Source organism: Oncorhynchus masou, chromosome 3, assembly GCF_036934945.1.
Source record: "Oncorhynchus masou masou isolate Uvic2021 chromosome 3, UVic_Omas_1.1, whole genome shotgun sequence".
NCBI classification, from domain to species: Eukaryota; Metazoa; Chordata; class Actinopteri; order Salmoniformes; family Salmonidae; genus Oncorhynchus; species Oncorhynchus masou.
The window spans coordinates 38,261,873-38,280,394 of record NC_088214.1 but is presented as its reverse complement, the minus strand read 5'-3'; the positions used below and the strand labels follow the sequence as shown (position 1 = coordinate 38,280,394).

General features: G+C 45.6%; 1 protein-coding gene across 11 annotated transcripts in view; it reads left to right on the top strand.

Annotated features, from left to right (window-relative positions):
* The window catches only part of pde4ca (phosphodiesterase 4C, cAMP-specific a), a 67,071-nt gene that overhangs the window by 14,072 nt on the left and 34,477 nt on the right, over positions 1–18,522 (top strand). For 4 of the 11 annotated variants that reach the window (XM_064940127.1, XM_064940109.1, XM_064940100.1 and 1 more), the window contains exon 1: positions 904–1,631. The exons of the other annotated variants lie outside the window; for them this stretch is intronic. In XM_064940127.1, coding sequence (XP_064796199.1) covers positions 1,504–1,631 — 128 coding nt within the window. In that variant the 5' untranslated portion in view covers positions 904–1,503. Of the gene's footprint in view, positions 1–903; positions 1,632–18,522 lie in introns of those variants that run through there. 11 annotated transcript variants of the gene reach the window in all.

Below are 18,522 nucleotides of genomic sequence, written 5' to 3'. Positions count from 1 at the left end.
ACTGACTATCAGTGACTGACATAAGAGAAAAACTGATGCACAATCACATTTTAAAATTGCACCTGGTGTATTTTACTATTCTACCTAGCAACAGTAAGTTGAGACCCCGACTGAACTAGTTGCCCATCCCTGGTCAAAACCACAAGTCATTCCTTAGGAAGACCTGTGCCTCAGGAGGTACTAAGTGACCACATCATGATACTCCCTTCCTGTTATGACACACTACCTATCCTTTGGGCAACCAGAAAACAGTCATCCTTCCCCACCTCACCAAACCCTCTGCTATATCACGCCAAAAACGGAAAACGTCCTGCTCCCTACATCCAGTCACGCTGCGGCTGCAATGTATCGATTAGCCCTGTGTTTTTATTATTATCAGCAGCTCGTCATGTCCATTTTAGTATCGAGGTAATACTTAACTTTTTCTGGTCATAGGAATAACTCCGTAAATAATGTTTACTGTGCCCAATGAGAGAATATCGAAGAATGTTGTGCTCTGATGTTACCTGCAGGATGTTGTTCCCATTAATTACTACATTGATGAGCTAAAGTAACTCACACTGCACTCCATAAGCGTTCCAGTCTCGTGAAAGTGCAACAAAGGGTTAATGTGTCAGACATTCTGAGGAGGCTGGAACCGTGCTCCTTGGGGCCACGCCCCCTTTCTTAGCCATGACCTCACAGTGAAACTTGCTCCCTGTCTAGCACGCACACGCACGCACACACACACACACACACACACACACACACACACACACACACACACACACACACACACACACACACACACACACACACACACACACACACACACACACACACACACACACACACACACACACACACACACACACACACACACACACACAGAGAGAGAGAGAGCAAGACAGAGAGAGGGAGAGAGACACACCCTCACTCTCTCATACAGGCAGCATAGGGTTAGAGTGGCAGGCTGGTACACAGGAACCACTGCTTCCAGTCATGTAGGACCACACGGGGACAGGAGTCAATGCTGAGTTTAAGTTCTAACAACCAGAGGGAAACAGATGGAAGACGATAATGGTGTTCCGTTTGTAAACCTGAAGAAACCTGAAACATGGACAGAAGTACCGAGACTGAGAGCCACTGAGAACAAATGGAGAAATTGACAGCAGGCAGAGTCTGCGTTCTCTGGCTTTGCTTCAAGAACCCATCCATGTGCTTTTGTGTCATACTGACGCTGAAGAAATGAAATAGAAGAATCTAGGTGCTTGAAGAGCAGATAAAATGCACATCTCTCCCATTATTATTCTCCCTATGTTTTGGAGCCCGGGGCATAGCTTCTGCGTTAGAGGTGATAAGAACCAAGGTTGATTGCAGAAGAGTTGGCCCTCCTGACAGAACAAGAAAGAGACAATTGGGTTGTACAGGGATGACAACTTGAGATGACAACCTGGGAAGAAGCAACAAGAGAAAAAGAAAAGAGTGAAAGAGAGAGAGAGAGAGAGAAAAGGAAGGTGAAAAATGAGTGTGCCAAGGAACTGTGGATTCTATTTCTCCGCTGATCGCTCTTTCCAAGCGCGGAACGGGAATGTCTGTGGATCGCCCTGTTCCGTCAACAGGCCTATTGACATCATACAAAAACGCAGGCGGTAATATGCTAAACAAATCTACATTTTGTTGCCTTGCATTTTGTATGCTGCCGTAGAATGCACTATTTGGAGTGGTATCATTAAAATTGATACAATGACTCAAAGTTGAAAGTTACCATAATGGCTGTTGAGATGACTCCAAAGAAGCGGTTTCTGTGATTACAAAGACATATCCCAGATATCCCAGGTTTCTTTATAATCACAGTCCTACTGTAGACAAAATGAAATATTAAGGGGTTTCTTTGTGAAATGTAGAACATCTATTTTCTGTGATCTCGATCCATCTAATCACAGCTAATCAATGGGATACTGTAGCAGTAAAAAAAAATCCCCCCCAACAATTTCCAAATGAACTACCCTATCATGTATTCTCCATTATGAGTCTAACTTATTAGATAGGTGTTCAGCTTCATGGGAACATAAAAAAACCCCGCATACTGTAGCCTACAGCGATATCGCTTCAAGGATGCCCTCCTTCATTAGATATGTATGTTCAACATCGAAAACAGTAGCCTTGTGCATAGCAGTCGAGACTTGAGAACAGGCAGGTCCTGCAGCAATCACCAGGCAGGCAGTTCTGTAAACAGCAGCATAGAAGCGTCTCGAAGCTTCTCCCCTCCGCTATCAATTAGACTGTGTGGGCTGTGGGAGAACAAGTCACACACACACACACACACACACACACACACACACACACACACACACACACACACACACACACACACACGCACACGCACACGCACACACACACACACACACGCACACGCATGCACATGCTCACACACACATATATACTGTATATACAGTACACACACACACTCACGTCTATGGACATACTGTACAAAAAGAGCTCTCCATCGACTCTAATGAATCTTCTCACGGGGCTCAAGAAGTTGGGAGATTTCTTATGTCACATATAATCCATCCTCAATGCCAGTAGGGAGTGAGGAAATCGAGACATGAAGACATGTTTACCTTTCATTCCTCTGACCCTTTTCTCATGCCTGATCTATGTTTATCAGATATAATGCAGTACAGTATGGGAGTCAGAAGGCAGGGAAATCACTGGCCTCTGGTATCTCCTCAACAATATCATGAGGGATTTTTTTTCTTCTTCACAATTTGGATAGAGAATGTATTTTGTCCCCCCCCAAAAAGAAATATATATAGGATATGCCTGAACATTAACCAAAAATTTGTGAAATTCTGGAATGAAAGTACTTGTATATTTAATTCAGTTGGATGGTTTAGGCTTAGAGTCTACTGGAAAAAGCAATCACACTTATAGTGTACCAGAGCTTTTCCTACCAGTGAGAACAGCCCACTTGTTTTGTTTCACCCTCCTGTGCTGTATGACCACAAGATGGTCCACTGAAGGGTATTATAGAACAAGGGGACTCCTGCGAGCTTCTGAATAACTCCCCGACCCAGTCTTGCTCCACAGAGAGCAAAATGGCTTCCTGACTGTGAGTAATCTCCCGTGGGCAGATTCTGCGTGTAGATTGAAGGGATGAGATGGGTGAGATAAAGAGCAGTATCAGTTCCAGTTTTGGGGTTTTCTTCACTGGTTGTTTGGATGAATCAGGGTTAGTCGAAGGAGGTGCTTAAACTGCTCTGCCTCGAGTGCTTCACACAGATCGGAAGGGGGAGGGGGGGCATTGGCTAAAAGTTTCCTTTTGCAAGGGTGGAGACTTTGTTTTTGTTTTTTTGCGTGAACTCTCCATTTCTAACAAGTATGAACACAAAGATTAAACACGCAGTGAACCAAATTACACAAGATTTGACTTCTGGGTTAAACAGAGATTAGACTGTGAGAAGCTAGCTGCCAGTCTGGTGCTCTATCATTAGTGGGCCGAGGGCGATCGATACCACAACCCAAATAAAGAAGCTTCCTGTTGTTGTTGTAACCGGTCTCCGCGGGCCGCTTCATCGCCTGCTTTTTAGCAGTCTGCTCTGGAGGAGTAGGCTTTAAGTGTGGCCTTCTGTATGTAGTTGTTGGTGCATATGGACCTGCTTTATAATCCATTTTCCCGTTGGAGAACCTAGGAACACATGATTTAAATGGTGTTATTTTGCCCCGCGTTCCAGCTGTCTAAGTGAGCAAAAATGTTAATCCGTCAAATGTCTGAAAAGCCTTTCATCTATGGAGGGTGTTACATGCTGGCTACCTGGTAATCTAATCCCTCATCACCTGCAAGAGTGCCTATGTCAAATCACCAAGAGCTTTACTCTTTACTTGGAGTGACCCTCTCAGCCCAATCTATTCTCATAAAGAAGCGTACAAAGTGTCATTATTAAAGCAGCTGGAGAGGGAGATACACGGTTTTCCACTACGGGTCAGGCACTCCCTCACATACACTCACCGGACAGATTATTAGGAATTAGTACCGGGCCATACACCCCCCCTTGCCTCCAGAACATCCGGAATTCTTTGGGGCATTCTACAAGTTGTCGGAAAGGTTCCACAGGGATGTTGGTCCATGCTGACGCGATGGCATCACGCAGTTGCTGCATATTTTGGACGGCAGTACATTCATGTTGCAAACAGTCCGTTCCATCTCATTTGAAAAAGGTGCCCTGTTGGGTTGAGGTCTGGGGACTGCGCAGGTCACTCAAGTAAACTGAACTTGCTGTCATGTTCCAGGCAATGTTTTTGCACTCCTCAATTGTCTAATGTTGGTGATCGCGTGCCCACTGCCTCTTCTTGTTTTCCGCTGATAGGATTGGAACCCGGTGTGGTTTTCTGCTGCAGTAGCCCATGCGTGACAAGGATCGATGAGTTGTGTGTTCCGAGATGGCGTTCTGCAGACCACTGTTGCACTGGGCAACAGTGTTTTTGGTCTGCTTGTTTGCACAAATCCTAACATTCTCCTTCAACCTCTCTCATCAACTAACTGGTCTGCCGCTGACTGGATGTGTTTTTGCACCATTCTCTGTAAACCCTAGACACTGTTGGGCGTGAAAAGCCCAGGAGGGCAGCCATTTCTGAGATACTGGATCCAGCGCCCCTGACCGACGATCATACTGTCAGGACCCGGTTACGAACCTGGGTCTCCGGAGTGAGAAACAGTCACTTAACCAACTGAGCCACGAATAGTCAGCAGAACCCAGAAGATGAGGCAGACACAGCAGTACTTAAGACGGTGTATTTAATAAAGTAAAAAGGAGAAGTCCTTAAATACAAAAATGGCAAATCCAAAAGGTGGTAGGAATAGCACAAAAAAGCCTCAAGAGACACTCAAAAACAAAAAAACAGAATTCCACAAGAGCATCCACCGGAATCGACAAGAAAACACAGAACACTAGGGCTGGGTGCTAACATACAAACACAGAGCACAGAACTGAGGGAAACTAAGGGTTTAAATACAATCAGGGGAAACGAGGTACAGGTGCAAATAATAATGGGGAACAAGGGAAAAAACATAAGGTCAAAAAGCACAATGGGGGCATCTAGTGACCAAAACCCGGAACAACCCTGGCCAAATCCTGACAGAATCCCCCCCCCTAGGAACGGCTCCTGACGTTCCTACCAGCTCTCTCAGGGTGGAGGACCCTGAACTGACGAATGAGGTCAGGATCCAGGATGTCTTTGGCAGGAACCCAGGAGCGCTCCTCGGGACCGTAGCCTTCCCAGTCCACCAGATACTGCCAGGACCGCTGCACCCGGCGGGAATCCAGTATCCGATGGACGGTATAAGCCGGCTGGCCTCCAATGACACGAGGCGGAGGGGGAGGTCTGTCTGCCGGGACAAGGGGAGAAAAAACAACAGGTTTTAACAATGAAATGTGAAATGTGGGATTAATCTTAAGGGATCTGGGTAAGTGTAGGCGATAAGAAACTGGGTTAACTCTCCTGGCAACCTTGAAGGGACCGATGTATTTCTGGGACAGCTTGCGAGACTCCACCCGTAGAGGTAAGTTTCTTGTGGAGAGCCAGACTCTCTGGCCGGGGCGCAGGGTAGGCCCGGGACGGCGACGTCTGTTGGCTTGTTGTTGGTACCTCTGTGAGGAACGCATAAGATTAAGACGGGTCTTCCTCCACATAAGCCGACAGCGTCTGACGAACTTCAAGGCTGAAGGCACTCTGACTTCTGCCTCCTGGTCCGGGAACAATGGAGGAGCATAGCCAAACTGACACTCGTGCGGGGACATACCAGTGGAGGAGGAGCGCAAGGTGTTGTGCGCGTATTCGGCCCAAACAATAAAGGATGACCATGTGGACGGGTTTTCACGAGTCATACATCGGAGGGTGGTTTCCAGCTCTTGATTCATCCTCTCTGTTTGGCCATTGGATTCCGGATGGTACCCTGAAGATAGACTGGCAGAAGCCCCCATGAGTTGGCAGAAGGCCTTCCAAAACCTTGAGGCGAACTGGGGACCTCTGTCAGAAACCATATCTTGAGGAATGCCGAAGACTCGGAACACATGATTAATTACCAACTCAGCCGTTTCCTTGGCAGAAGGTAACTTAGTCAGAGGGACGAACCTGGCCGCCTTTGAAAACCTGTCGATTATGACTAGGATAGTAGTATTGCCATGGGATGGAGGAAGTCCAGTAATAAAGTCCAATGAGATATGGGACCAGGGTCTGTGGGGAACAGGTAAAGGGTGAAGGAGTCCTTGAGGGCGGAGGTGAGAAGATTTGCCCTGGCAGCACACGGGACAGGCATTGACGAAAGTGGCAACGTCTTCTCTTATGGTAGGCCACCAGAACTTACGCTGGATGAACTCCAAGGTGCGACCTACGCCCGGATGACAGGTGAGGCGAGAGGAGTGCCCCCACAGAAGGACCTGAGTCCTCACTGCCTTGGGGACAAACAACCGATTGGCAGGACCTCCTTTCGGGTCCGGTTCGCTAGCTTGAGCACGTCTCACGGTATCCTCAACTTGCCACGAGATCGGAGCCACAATCTTAGCAGCAGGAAGGACAGGCATGTCCGTGTCATCTCGAATGGCAGGAGCGTAGACTCGGGACAGGGCATCCGGTTTGAGATTCTTCGACCCGGGCCGATAGGTGAGGATAAACTGGAATCGATTGAAGAAAAGAGACCATCTAGCTTGTCTAGAGTTCAACCGCTTCGCCTGCTGGATATACTCCAGATTTTTGTGGTCCGTAAGCACTTGAAACGGGTGAGAAGCCCCTCGAGCCAGTGTCTCCATTCCTTCAATGCCATCTTAACCGCTAGGAGTTCACGATCCCCCACATCATAGTTCCTCTCAGTCGGGGTAAGCCGGTGTGAGAAGAAAGCGCACGGATGAAGCTTCTTGTCTTCACCCCTCTCAGCTCCAACACCAACCTCTGATGCGTCTACCTCCACCACAAATGGTTCATCCGTAGTCGGTAGTATCAGGATGGGAGCAGAGAGAACGCGCTGCTTGAGTCCTTGGAAGGCCGTCTCAGCTTCTCTTCCCCACAAAAACCTTGCATTGCCACCCTTGGTTAAAGCTGAGAGAGGGGCTGCCACCAAGCTGAAGTTCTTGATGAACTTGCGGTAAAAGTTTGTGAAGCCCAGGAAACGCTGAACTTCCTTAACGGATTTGGGGGTGGGCCAATCCGCTACCGCCCCTACCTTCCTGGGGTCCATTTGGACTCGACCGGGTTCCACTACAAATCCCAGGAATTGTACTCGGGATGAATGGAATTCACATTTTTCCGGCTTAACGTACAGATGACTGTCCAGGAGGCGTTTGAGTACTTGTCTGACATGCTTAGTGTGTTCTTGAAGGGAGCTCGAAAAGATGAGGATGTCATCCAAGTAAACGAACACAAAAATGTTAAGCATATCCCTAAGCACATCGTTTATGAGAGCTTGGAACACCGCTAGGGCGTTGGTCAGGCCGAAGGGCATCACCAAGTATTCATAGTGACCAGTAGGCGTGTTGAAAGCGGTCTTCCACTCGTCACCAGGTCTGATCCGCACAAGATGGTATGCGTTCCGCAGGTCAAGCTTAGTGAAAACAACTGCTTCCTGGAGCAGCTCGAAGGCTGTGGCCATAAGGGGTAGCGGGTAACGGTTACGGACGGTTATGGCATTGAGTCCCCGGTAGTCGATGCAAGGACGTAATCCACCGTCTTTCTTGGCCACAAAGAAAAACCCTGCTCCCGCCGGGGAGGTGGATGGACGCATGAGGCCTGCTTCCAGAGCGTCCTTGATGTAGGTATCCATAGCAGCTTGTTCGGGTGGAGATAGGGAAAAGATCCGACCCCTGGGGGGGCAAGTGCCCGGAAACAGGTCGATGGGGCAATCGTAAGGCCTATGGGGTGGTAGCATGGTGGCCCTCTGTTTGCTAAACACCAGTTTGAGGTCATGGTAACACTCGGGAACTCGGGTCAGGTCGATGGATTCTAAAGACTCGGGAGTAGAACTCGGGGAATTCTGGAAAATACAAGTAGCTTGGCACGTAGGACCCCACTGCTTGATAGTGCCCACAGACCAGTCGATGTGAGGGTTATGGCTGTGAAGCCAGGGGTATCCAAGGACGAGTGGGAACTCGGAACAGGAGATCAAATGAAAGTTCATCAATTCCTGGTGTTGTGAAACTGAAAGTCGCAAGGAGGTAGTGACATGAGTGACAAGTCCAGATCCCAAAGGGCTTCCATCCAATGTAGTGACCCTCATGGGTTCACTTAGAGGTTCAGAGGGAACGCCATTCTCCTTCGCCCAGACACCATCCATGAAGTTACCTGCGGCTCCAGAGTCTACCAAGGCTTGAAGGTGAAGCTTGTGGTTGTCCCAGGAGAGGGTGACTGGAATGAGCAGACGGGAGTTGGACGGATGGGAGGAGGTTATGTTTCCCGTTACAGTTCCCCCGGTCTGTACGGGACAGAGCGTTTCCCTGGAGCCCGGGACACGTGGAACGGAAATGGCCGGTTTGCCGCAATATAGACAGCGTCGCTCCCTCATCCGGCGGTCTCTCTCAGCCTGGGAGATGCGTCCAATCTGCATGGGTTCCGATGGAGCCAGCGAGGATAAAGGTGGGGACTCGGAGCTGGGACTGATAGGGGCTAGAGGTCTACGGTTGAGTTCTCTCTCTCTCAGACGCTGGTCAATGCGTGAGGCCAACTTGATCAGGGACTCGAGATTGTCCGGTGGTTCCCGAGTGGCCAGTTCATCTTGGATAGTGTCGGAAAGGCCTTTCAGAAAGCACACCGTGAGCGCCTCGTTGTTCCAGCCACTTGCTGCTGCCACCGTGCGGAACTGGATGGCATAGTCCGTCACGCTGCGCCAACCTTGGTGGAGAGTCAGGAGCTGTTTGGCTGAGTCGGAACCACTGCTTGGGCCTTGAAACACTCGTTTGAATTCCTCAGCAAAGGCAGAGTAGCTGGCACAGCAGGAACTATGGGCATCCCACACAGCAGTAGCCCAGGCCAGGGCTTTTTCCGACAGCAGGGTGATGATATAAGCGATCTTAGACCGGTCGGTGGGAAACGACGAGGGTTGTAGCTCAAAGGAGAGAGAACATTGGGTGAGAAACCCTTTACAAGCACTTGGATCACCTGAGAACCGTTGGGGAGGTGGAAGACGAGGTTCAGCCAGGGGGTTAACTGCCATGGGTACGTGAATCTGAGGTACTGGGACGGGAACTGTTGCCGGGGTAAGACGATCAGATATTTGCTTAATGGAAGTCAGCATCTCCGACAGAAGATGAGAATGTCTAGCCATTAAGGCCTCTTGCTGAACCAGGGCGGCTTCGTGGCGTTGGACAGTCTCCTGGTGGTGGGACAGCATGGCAAAAAGGTCCTGGGAACTGGCTGCCTCTGGGTTCATTTTTGGCTCTGTGTTTCTGTCAGGACCCGGTTATGAACCTGGGTCGCCGGAGTGAGAAACAGTCACTTAACCAACTGAGCCACGAATAGTCAGCAGAACCCAGAAGATGAGGCAGACACAGCAGTACTTAAGACGGTGTATTTAATAAAGTAAAAAGGAGAAGTCCTTAAATACAAAAATGGCAAATCCAAAAGGTGGTAGGAATAGCACAAAAAAGCCTCAAGAGACACTCAAAAACAAAAAAACAGAATTCCACAAGAGCATCCACCGGAATCGACAAGAAAACACAGAACACTAGGGCTGGGTGCTAACATACAAACACAGAGCACAGAACTGAGGGAAACTAAGGGTTTAAATACAATCAGGGGAAACGAGGTACAGGTGCAAATAATAATGGGGAACAAGGGAAAAACCATAAGGTCAAAAAGCGCAATGGGGGCATCTAGTGACCAAAACCCGGAACAACCCTGGCCAAATCCTGACACATACCACGCTCAAAGTCACTTAGGTGATTTGTTTTGCCCATTTTAACATTCAATAAAACCGTAACTGAATGCCTCGATGCCAACTTTGTCTGTAGGACCGATACATTTTCGTGAACGGGTGGCGTACTTAATAAATTGGCCAGTGAATGTATAGTGTCCTTATGGGTGCATCTTCAGACATAAGCAGAGAGGCTTGTGAGGAGTGGAACTGTAAGGGGAGGATGGATACAAATGAGTCTGACGTCAGACGCCTGTCTCGCAACCCTCCGGCGGCAGTTTAAGATTCGACTACCTCTGATTTACCGTTGAGACATTCTGCTCTGCTGCACCGAAATTAGATACATCTTTTTTTGAATCGTTATATTTTTCATTCAGTTGACTGAATTTAGTTGACTGAGAACACTTTCTCATTTACAGCAACCACTTGGGGAATAGTTACAGTGGAGATATGTCATGTCATGTTATATTTTATGTTTGTTCCATATGATGTTATGATGAGGTGAGGTATGAGTAGGCGAGACATATAAGTGTTGGGTACATCTGCTTCCCTCCACAACACCTTTTGTTTCCTGAAGAAAGCTGTGGTAGCGTACTTCAGTTGATGGGGGGGGGGGGGTATTTTGTGTTATTCGTAGAACCTAGTAGCCTACCACTAGTTTTTTCGAAGATAGGAAAGAAGATAGATATTTCCTGGAATTCCAGAGTGAATCCTGGCGATTCACTGTCATGGTCTGTGAACATCCAGTTTATAGACACATGGATCAACCTCAATCTATTCATTTCAAAATCTATTTAAAAAAAACAAACAACAGGCACAGGCTGTACATTTACGCCTGTGGTTGATTTGCATACATAAGCAAACCGTCGTAGAAATTGATTTAGAGAAGCACACCATTACCCTTTAAAAACCTTGTTACCAGCCGCAGTAATATGCTTGAGGGAGGCAGACGAGCAGTCACAGTATATCCTCACTTTAAATTGAAGGCGAAAAGCCAGTTGATTAAATCCATTAGTTTATTAAATCTGTTTTAGCCATGCCATCCATCCTCTGTTTCCTCCACCGTTCAGACCCAGCTGTCTGTCGAAGGCCCTTTAATTTCATTTCCCTCAACACTCAAGTAAAAGGCCAAGTTAAAAAATGAAGCGGCAATGACATTTATGCAAGTAATGGCACGGGGGGGAAGGGGGGAGTGGAAACATTTAATGGGGCCTAAGGATTATTTCTAAATGAGACATTGACACAACACACGTATGAGCTTTGTGTGTCTGCTCGGTCCGCTCGGTGTCCAAGCCGGAGGTTTGATTTATGTGTTATGTAATTTCATGTGAGTAAAGGGTTTGGGGCACAGACAGTTTTGGCTAGTGGTAAGTGAGTGAGGTAATTGAGGGTGCTTTAGTCACGATCCCCAGTATTCTACAGTAGGCCTACTTCCTGGAACAGAGAGTTGAACACATCAACCCCCTCATCCAACTCAACTTGGAGTAGAAAAGGAAGATATTAATGCTTGATATGTCAAATGTAGATAATATGAAGCCTGGGCCGCTGCTGTTTTTGTGGCCAAATGCAAATTAATAAAATAAAAAAATTGGGGCCAGAAAATAGAAACGCATTTTAAGAAAACATGACAAATTGCTTAGATTAGATGAATGTACTGCATTTGAAACGAAGGTTGACAATTGATTAATTCCATGGCATGTCACATCAATGTGCTCTTGATCAAATAATTCAAGCCATTATCTAGAACCCGAAACACCTCATTTACACAGATTATAAAGTCATCAAGCCTTTTCCACAGAATAGCCTATAACTCATTCCTCTGGCAGGGGAGGTGCCGGTAACAGCCAGGAGAGGACTAGTTGTTATTAATGTGTCTAGAGGCATTTCCAAGCTTTTCCTAAATCCCTTCTGAGTAGGGTGTAATGGTGGGTCTTGGAGATCCTCACAGGCATTCATCTATTCACAGACAGAGGCCTATTTGGGACGCACTCCTATGGTGTGCTGCGGGGGTCATTAGTTACACGCTCACAGAGAGTTCTGTCGTGATTGAATAACTCTTTTGACTCGCCATACTGGATGCTTTCCTAATACCCCCGACTTAACTGTCCACTAAGGAGATCTCCAGATCCAAGAAGATGTGAAACGCTTTCAAAGCCACCCTGTAGAAACCGTGAATGTGTGCCACCGCAAATACTAGACCATTAGCGCACATGTGAACGGGCTCTGTGTAAAAGTCGTCAACAATGCCACATAGCACTGCAGACGTTTGCAGTAATAATATCCCGATCCCAGCTGTGTTCCTTCTACTACTTTTCCCCACTCCAGTCATCAGTTTATTCCAGATCGCCTCCCCTTCCCTTCACCTCAGCCCTGGAACACACACTGCAGTAGCCCGAGCCCCTTTCCCCTCTCATCTCACTCTAATGTTTTCTCTTGAGTGCAAAACGATCCCCGAGGATAACAGAGAGAGTGTCCTCATTGAGTCCCTGCCCCACAGGAGACCCTCCTGTTTTCATAGCCCAGGTCAGCCCCGGTGTTCTACGGTTCCTGCATGGAAAGACTGATGCGCCCCATTTGCTCTGTTTGTAGTTAGAAGGCCCTTTTATGAATTATGACTCAGAGGTTTTCGACTCGGCGGCTTTTATAGTGAGCCTTTAGCCCTGCCGAACTAAGCAACCGTCCTCTTTACAATTCGCTGTTGTGCGAGAGGTGTTCATTGGAGCAGAATTGTGCTTACGTACTTTGTTTATATGGGCTTCTATTTGTTTTAGTCAGTATTAGTATTTTATTTATGTGCCTAATGTCATATTTATGTTTCAATGCCTCGGTGAGACTAGGCCCATGTTGGGTCAGTAACACTGTCCGACATTACACATTACATACTAATTCACAAAGGGGTCTGTATGTAATATGTCCTCACCAGACCTCTCAGACTGTATGGATCTCTTCCGGGTGTCCCAGTGCCATACGAATAGTTTTTATTTGGGGGTTTGAGGAAAGCGCTTGTGCTTGGAAACGGTGATTAAACCAATCAGAGAGAACTAGAAGCACACTTCCTCTGGGTTCCTTGAATCCCCATAACATGACCTAGCACAGCCGGGGATTACCAGTCCCAGAACACCAGATGGCTATCTCAGCGGCATTTATAGAGTCATAGGGATGTACTGTGCGGCAAGGGTGTGTGTGTGTGTGTGTGTGTGTGTGCGTGCGTGCGTAGCCCGAACACAACAGTTAATTAGCTGTCTTTGGAGTTGTGCTATTTGTTTGCCTATATTTCTATTTTACTGGGAAGCCTTGTAATGTCTTGCCCTGCGGTTAATGCTCAGGTCCTTGGCATGCCAAATTTGATGAGTTGGATCCATTGAAGTAAAACTCATTGGTAAACCTCAAGTGAGCGAGTTGTAGAATGTTATGTACGCAAATTAAGACTATGGTCCATGGAAACGTGCAACAATATAGAGAACCTACAGTATAGTCGCCCCAATGAAGTAATAAAACGCAGTGAAAGTGAGTGCAGCCAGAAATGTATGCATAACCAATCAGCAGGCAAGCCAAAATGCACACGTGCTGATTATACAGACCACCCAGACTGTGATTTTTCATACTTTTTCGCTGCTTTATTTGAGGGTAAACTGCTCACAAACCATTTAGTTTATTATCCATTAATTAACTCTTTGTTCATGTAATTATTAGCATATACAAATCATGAACGACAAGTTTATACATGTGTTTACTTGATTTACTAGTAAACAAACTATGTACTAATGTTTATGATTAGTTTATATGCATATCTTCAAATTAAGTGTTACAAATACATTAAGGGCATGCGCAATTTTTTCATTATATACTGTATAATCCATTCATCATAAAATAAAGAGTCAGCAAATAAATTATGTTCTCTGAGCCGATACTCTCTCCTGGCCCCAGCCCATTCCACATGCGAGGGTCACGTCCTCTCTCTAATGTCTGAATTAGGAACAATGGAGACACAGTACAAACGCACACCAGACAGGCTGAACCAGAACGGTGTCCCAGGAGACTGGTTATTCAACCTCAGCGGGCAGGGAGTGTCTTAATCCAACAGGCCTATAGTTTCACCCCAGTACCCCTCACAACCTCCTTCCACCTCCCCTCCTCACCCTGCCTGCGGCCTAATGTCTAATGCAACAGGAAAGGCAGTACATTGGAAACAAAACAAAGTCCCACTTGGGCGATATGTTGAATGTATGTTTTTGCCCGACGTTTAAATGCCTGTTACGCAATAATCAAGGTTTTGTTATTTTTCATTTTTTATGAGCATTTATGTCCGCTTGCTCTCATGTATTTCTGGCCTCGTCTCCTTTGGTCCATCTGTGCTGTGTGTGAGGGCCTTGCCATTTATACCAGAGATCTGTGTGACGAGATACACGTCTCCGCCCTAACAATGGGAGTTGTTGTCCCAAAGGCGGGAAGGCAGGCGACAAGGTTAGGTACAAAATAAGCCCATAGAAATGCATTGGCCTGATTTTTTGACAGATTTTTTTTAGCTCTCGCTTCGCCTCTTTCTCTATGGTCTACACACATGCCAAGCCCCTCCCCCTGCATCTGACCAGCGGTTTCAGCTCGCCATTTATATTTGAGGCTTGGTCCAACAGAATGGGTCACATGGACACCAACACACATTGAGACATTATTTTGAGGTAATAGGAGGAGATGTATATTTTTCTAACGATACCCTTTTTATGTCTCAACTACTCCAATTGCACGCATTGCAGACACTACTAAAACGAGTGTCAATGGACATTGATTATGGAAAATGAATGCTCAGTTTGTCACTCACGGCTTTGGGGTAACCACGTACCGCTAGCAGCATTTTTGCCAAAGACTGTTATACTAGCTGTCTAGTCTGTGTTTTATAAATGCAATAAGCATAAACACACAATTTATATAGGGAAATGGCATTCGTTCTCATTCTGAGAAGTAAGGTAGGCCACTTGATTTCAACATCTGAACAGGCTAGCCTGCTGTTCAAACAGTTGGAGAATGACAGAAGGGTGTGTTCATAACAATTCAACTGTTCAACCTTGTAGCTAGCAAATACACTGAACAAAAATATAAACGCAACATGTAAAGTGTTGGTCCCATGTTTCATGAGCTGAAATGAAACATCCCAGAAATATTCCATACACACAAAAAGCGTATTTTGTTTACATCCCTGTTAGTGAGCATTTATCCTTTGCCAAGATAATCCATCCACCTGACAGGTGTGGCAAATCAAGAAGCTGATTAAACAGCATGCTCATTACACAGGCGCACTTTATGCTGGGGACAATAAAAAGGGGTGGGGAGTAATGAGGAGTATTTATCTCTGTTAAAAAGCTCTTTTGTTAAGAAAAACCTCATTCTGATTGGCTGGGCCTGGCTCTCCAGTGGGTGGACCTATGCCCACCCATGGCTGCACCGCTGGCCAGTCATGTAAAGTCCATAGATTAGGGCCTAATTAGGGCCTTTATTTAGGGCCTTTATTTCAATTGACTGATTTCCTTATATGAACTGTAACTCAGTAAAAGCTCAGTAAAATATAAATGCATGTTGCATTTATATTTTTGTTCAGTATAGATCCAAGTAGGCTAAACGTGAAATATAAAGATTAGCTGGCTAATCACTAGCACGTGGGTTTAAGAGATTGTTGATGAGAGACCTGTTCATTCTCTATAGCCTAACGCCTGCTACAAGAAGTTAGTCATTATTAGTTCATGTGCATTATGCATGGTTTCAGTTAAATTTGTAACACATTTTCATAGACAGACTTGAAAGCCAGATCAGTGATTATTGTACAAAAAAAGCTGGTTAAACTATTTTGATAAAATAATAACATGATCAGTGGGTCTTCTGGTTGTGGAAGGCTTATATTTACTTGGGCGAACTTCACAAGCCTTGAATTCATTAGATTATTGCTGACTGCTTGAAATGCTGTGTATTTTACCTTTAATTGTCCAACAATGCTTTTTTAATAAGAGACAACATTAAAAAAAACAATCTAGATATACAGTACCAGTCAAAGGATTGGACACAGCGGCTCATTCAAAGGTTTTTCTTTATTTTTTTTACCATGTTCTACATTGTAGAATAATAGGAAATGCATCAAAACCATGAAATAACACATATGGAATCATGTAGTAACCAAAAAAGTGTTCAACAAATCAAAATATATTTGAGATTCTTCAAAGTAGCCACCCTTCACTTTCATGACAGCTTTGCACACTCTTGGCATTCTCTCAACCAGCTTCACAAGGAATGCTTTTCCAACCATCTTAAAGGAGTTCAAACATATGCTGAGCACTTGTTGGCTGCTTTTCCTTCACTTGGCAGTCCAACTCATCCCAAAAAAATCTCAATTGGGTTGAGGTCGGGTGATTGTGGAGGCCAGGTCATCTGATGCAGCACTCCATCACTCTCCTTGGTCAAATATCCCTTACACAGCCTGGAGGTGTGTTTTAGTTCATTGTCCTGTTGAAAAACAAATGATAGTCCCATTAAGCGCAAACCAGATGGGGTGGCGTATCGCTGCAGAATGCTGTGGTAGCCATGCTGTTTAAGTGTGCCTTAAGTTATAAATAAATCACTGACAGTGTCACCAGCAAAGCACCCCCACATCATCACACCATCACACCTCCTCCATGTTCATGGATGGAACCACACATGCAGAGATCATCCGTTCATCTACTTTGCGTCTCACAAAGACACGGCGGTTGGAACCAAAAAGCTCAAATTTGGATTCATTAGACCAAAGGCCAGATTTCCACCAGTGTAATGTCCATTTCCCAGTGTTTCTTGGCCTAAGCAAGTCTCTTCTTCTTATTGGTGTCCTTTAGTAGTGGTTTCTTTGCCGCAATTCGACCATGAAGGCCTGACTCACGCAGTTTCCTCTGAACAGTTGATGTTGAGATGTGTCTGTCACTTGAACTCTGTGAATCATTTATATGGGCTGCAATTTCTGAGGCTTGTAAACTCTAATAAACGTATCCTCTGCAGCAGAGGTAACTCTGGGTCTTGCTTTCCTGTGGTGGTCCATGAGAGCCAGTTTCATCATAGCACTTGATGGTTTTTGCGACTGCACTTGAAGAAACTTTCAAAGTTCTTGAAATTGTACGTATTGTCTGACCTTCATGTCTTAAAATGATTTTGGACTGTTGTTTCTCTTTCCTTATTTGAGCTGTTCTTGCCATAATATGGACTTGGTATTTTACTAAATAGGGCTATCTTCTGTATACTAACTCTACTTTGTCACAGCACAACTGATTGGCTCAAACGCATTAAGAAGGAAAGAAATTCCACAAATTGACTTTTTGGTTACAACATGATTTCATATGTGTTATTTCAGAGTTTTGATGTCTTCACTATTATTCTACAATGTAGAAAATAGTAAAAATAAAGAAAAACCCTTGAATTAGTAGGCGTGTCCAAACTTTTGACTGGTACTGAATATTGTGAATCTCCCATAGGTTTGAAAAAAAAAATAAGATATGACTTTTAGGCCATATCGCTCTAGTCACACTCTCCCTCTGAATGGAGTCAGTGGATTTAGGACCACAAACATTATTTCACACGCAACTGATGAGACAAAAAAACTGAAAAATAGAAGAAAGTTGAGTTATGGGTGAGACTTTTCTGTTCATGGTAGATTTCACTGAGTATACATGCTTGTGTAATAACATCTTTGCTCACGGCTCTTCTTTTGTATTGGCCTAACATGCTGACCACACCACCCACATTGCGAGGGCGAGCGTTGCAAAATAAATGTACACATACATGTTATTCAATCATTGCACCCACACTGCTTGCGAGCGTCTGCGTAGGCAGGTGCTAAAATAGAACTTGGTTCTATTTGTGACGCTTGATGCACTGCAAGTCCCGCCTCTCTCATCTCCTCATTGGTTTTTAGGAGCATATACCCATGTGGGTGATTGAAAGATGAACTGAAGTCCACACTCCAGTCCAACTGCCATATAAAGTCTGAAGAAGAAGAAGCCTGAAGAAGAGATTCCTAGAATCAAACACGGTTTACCCTTTTATCTGTGGATTAATTGTTGGAGTAGAGGACCTTGTGCATTTTAGGTAAAATAACAACCCAAAGTTTATATCCCAGGACAAATTAGCTAGCTGCAGTAAACTAGCAAGCTAAAATGCCATACATGTTTAACGCTTTTTTTACCTTCCTGTCCCCAAATATATTGTTTTGATATTTCAACCCGTGTGTCCTGATTACGTCTGGTATGGGTGGACAAAATCAACAAGCGCGCGATGGCGCACACGAACACACGCACACGCCCGGTCTAGTCAGCATGTTTACAAGTCCAGTCAGAGAGGAAGAGGCGACTCAAGAGGGCTTACTCCGCCCAAAATCTGTCCAAGTGAGATAAGCACGCATTAGTTGTGCCTGTTGTTCACATGCGTATGTTCCCTGTCATTGGCTAGAATGGTCCCAGCTGATCTCGCCTCCTCCTGCCTACCTTCCCTCTTTGAGGGGTCCTTGCTATCTGTGATCTTTGGGACATCCCTACCCCCATTGAAGTTTACATTTTGAATGGTTCTGGTAAGGGTTAGGTAAGAGTTATGGTTATGGTTTAGGTTAGGGGTTGGGGCGGCAGCGTAGCCCA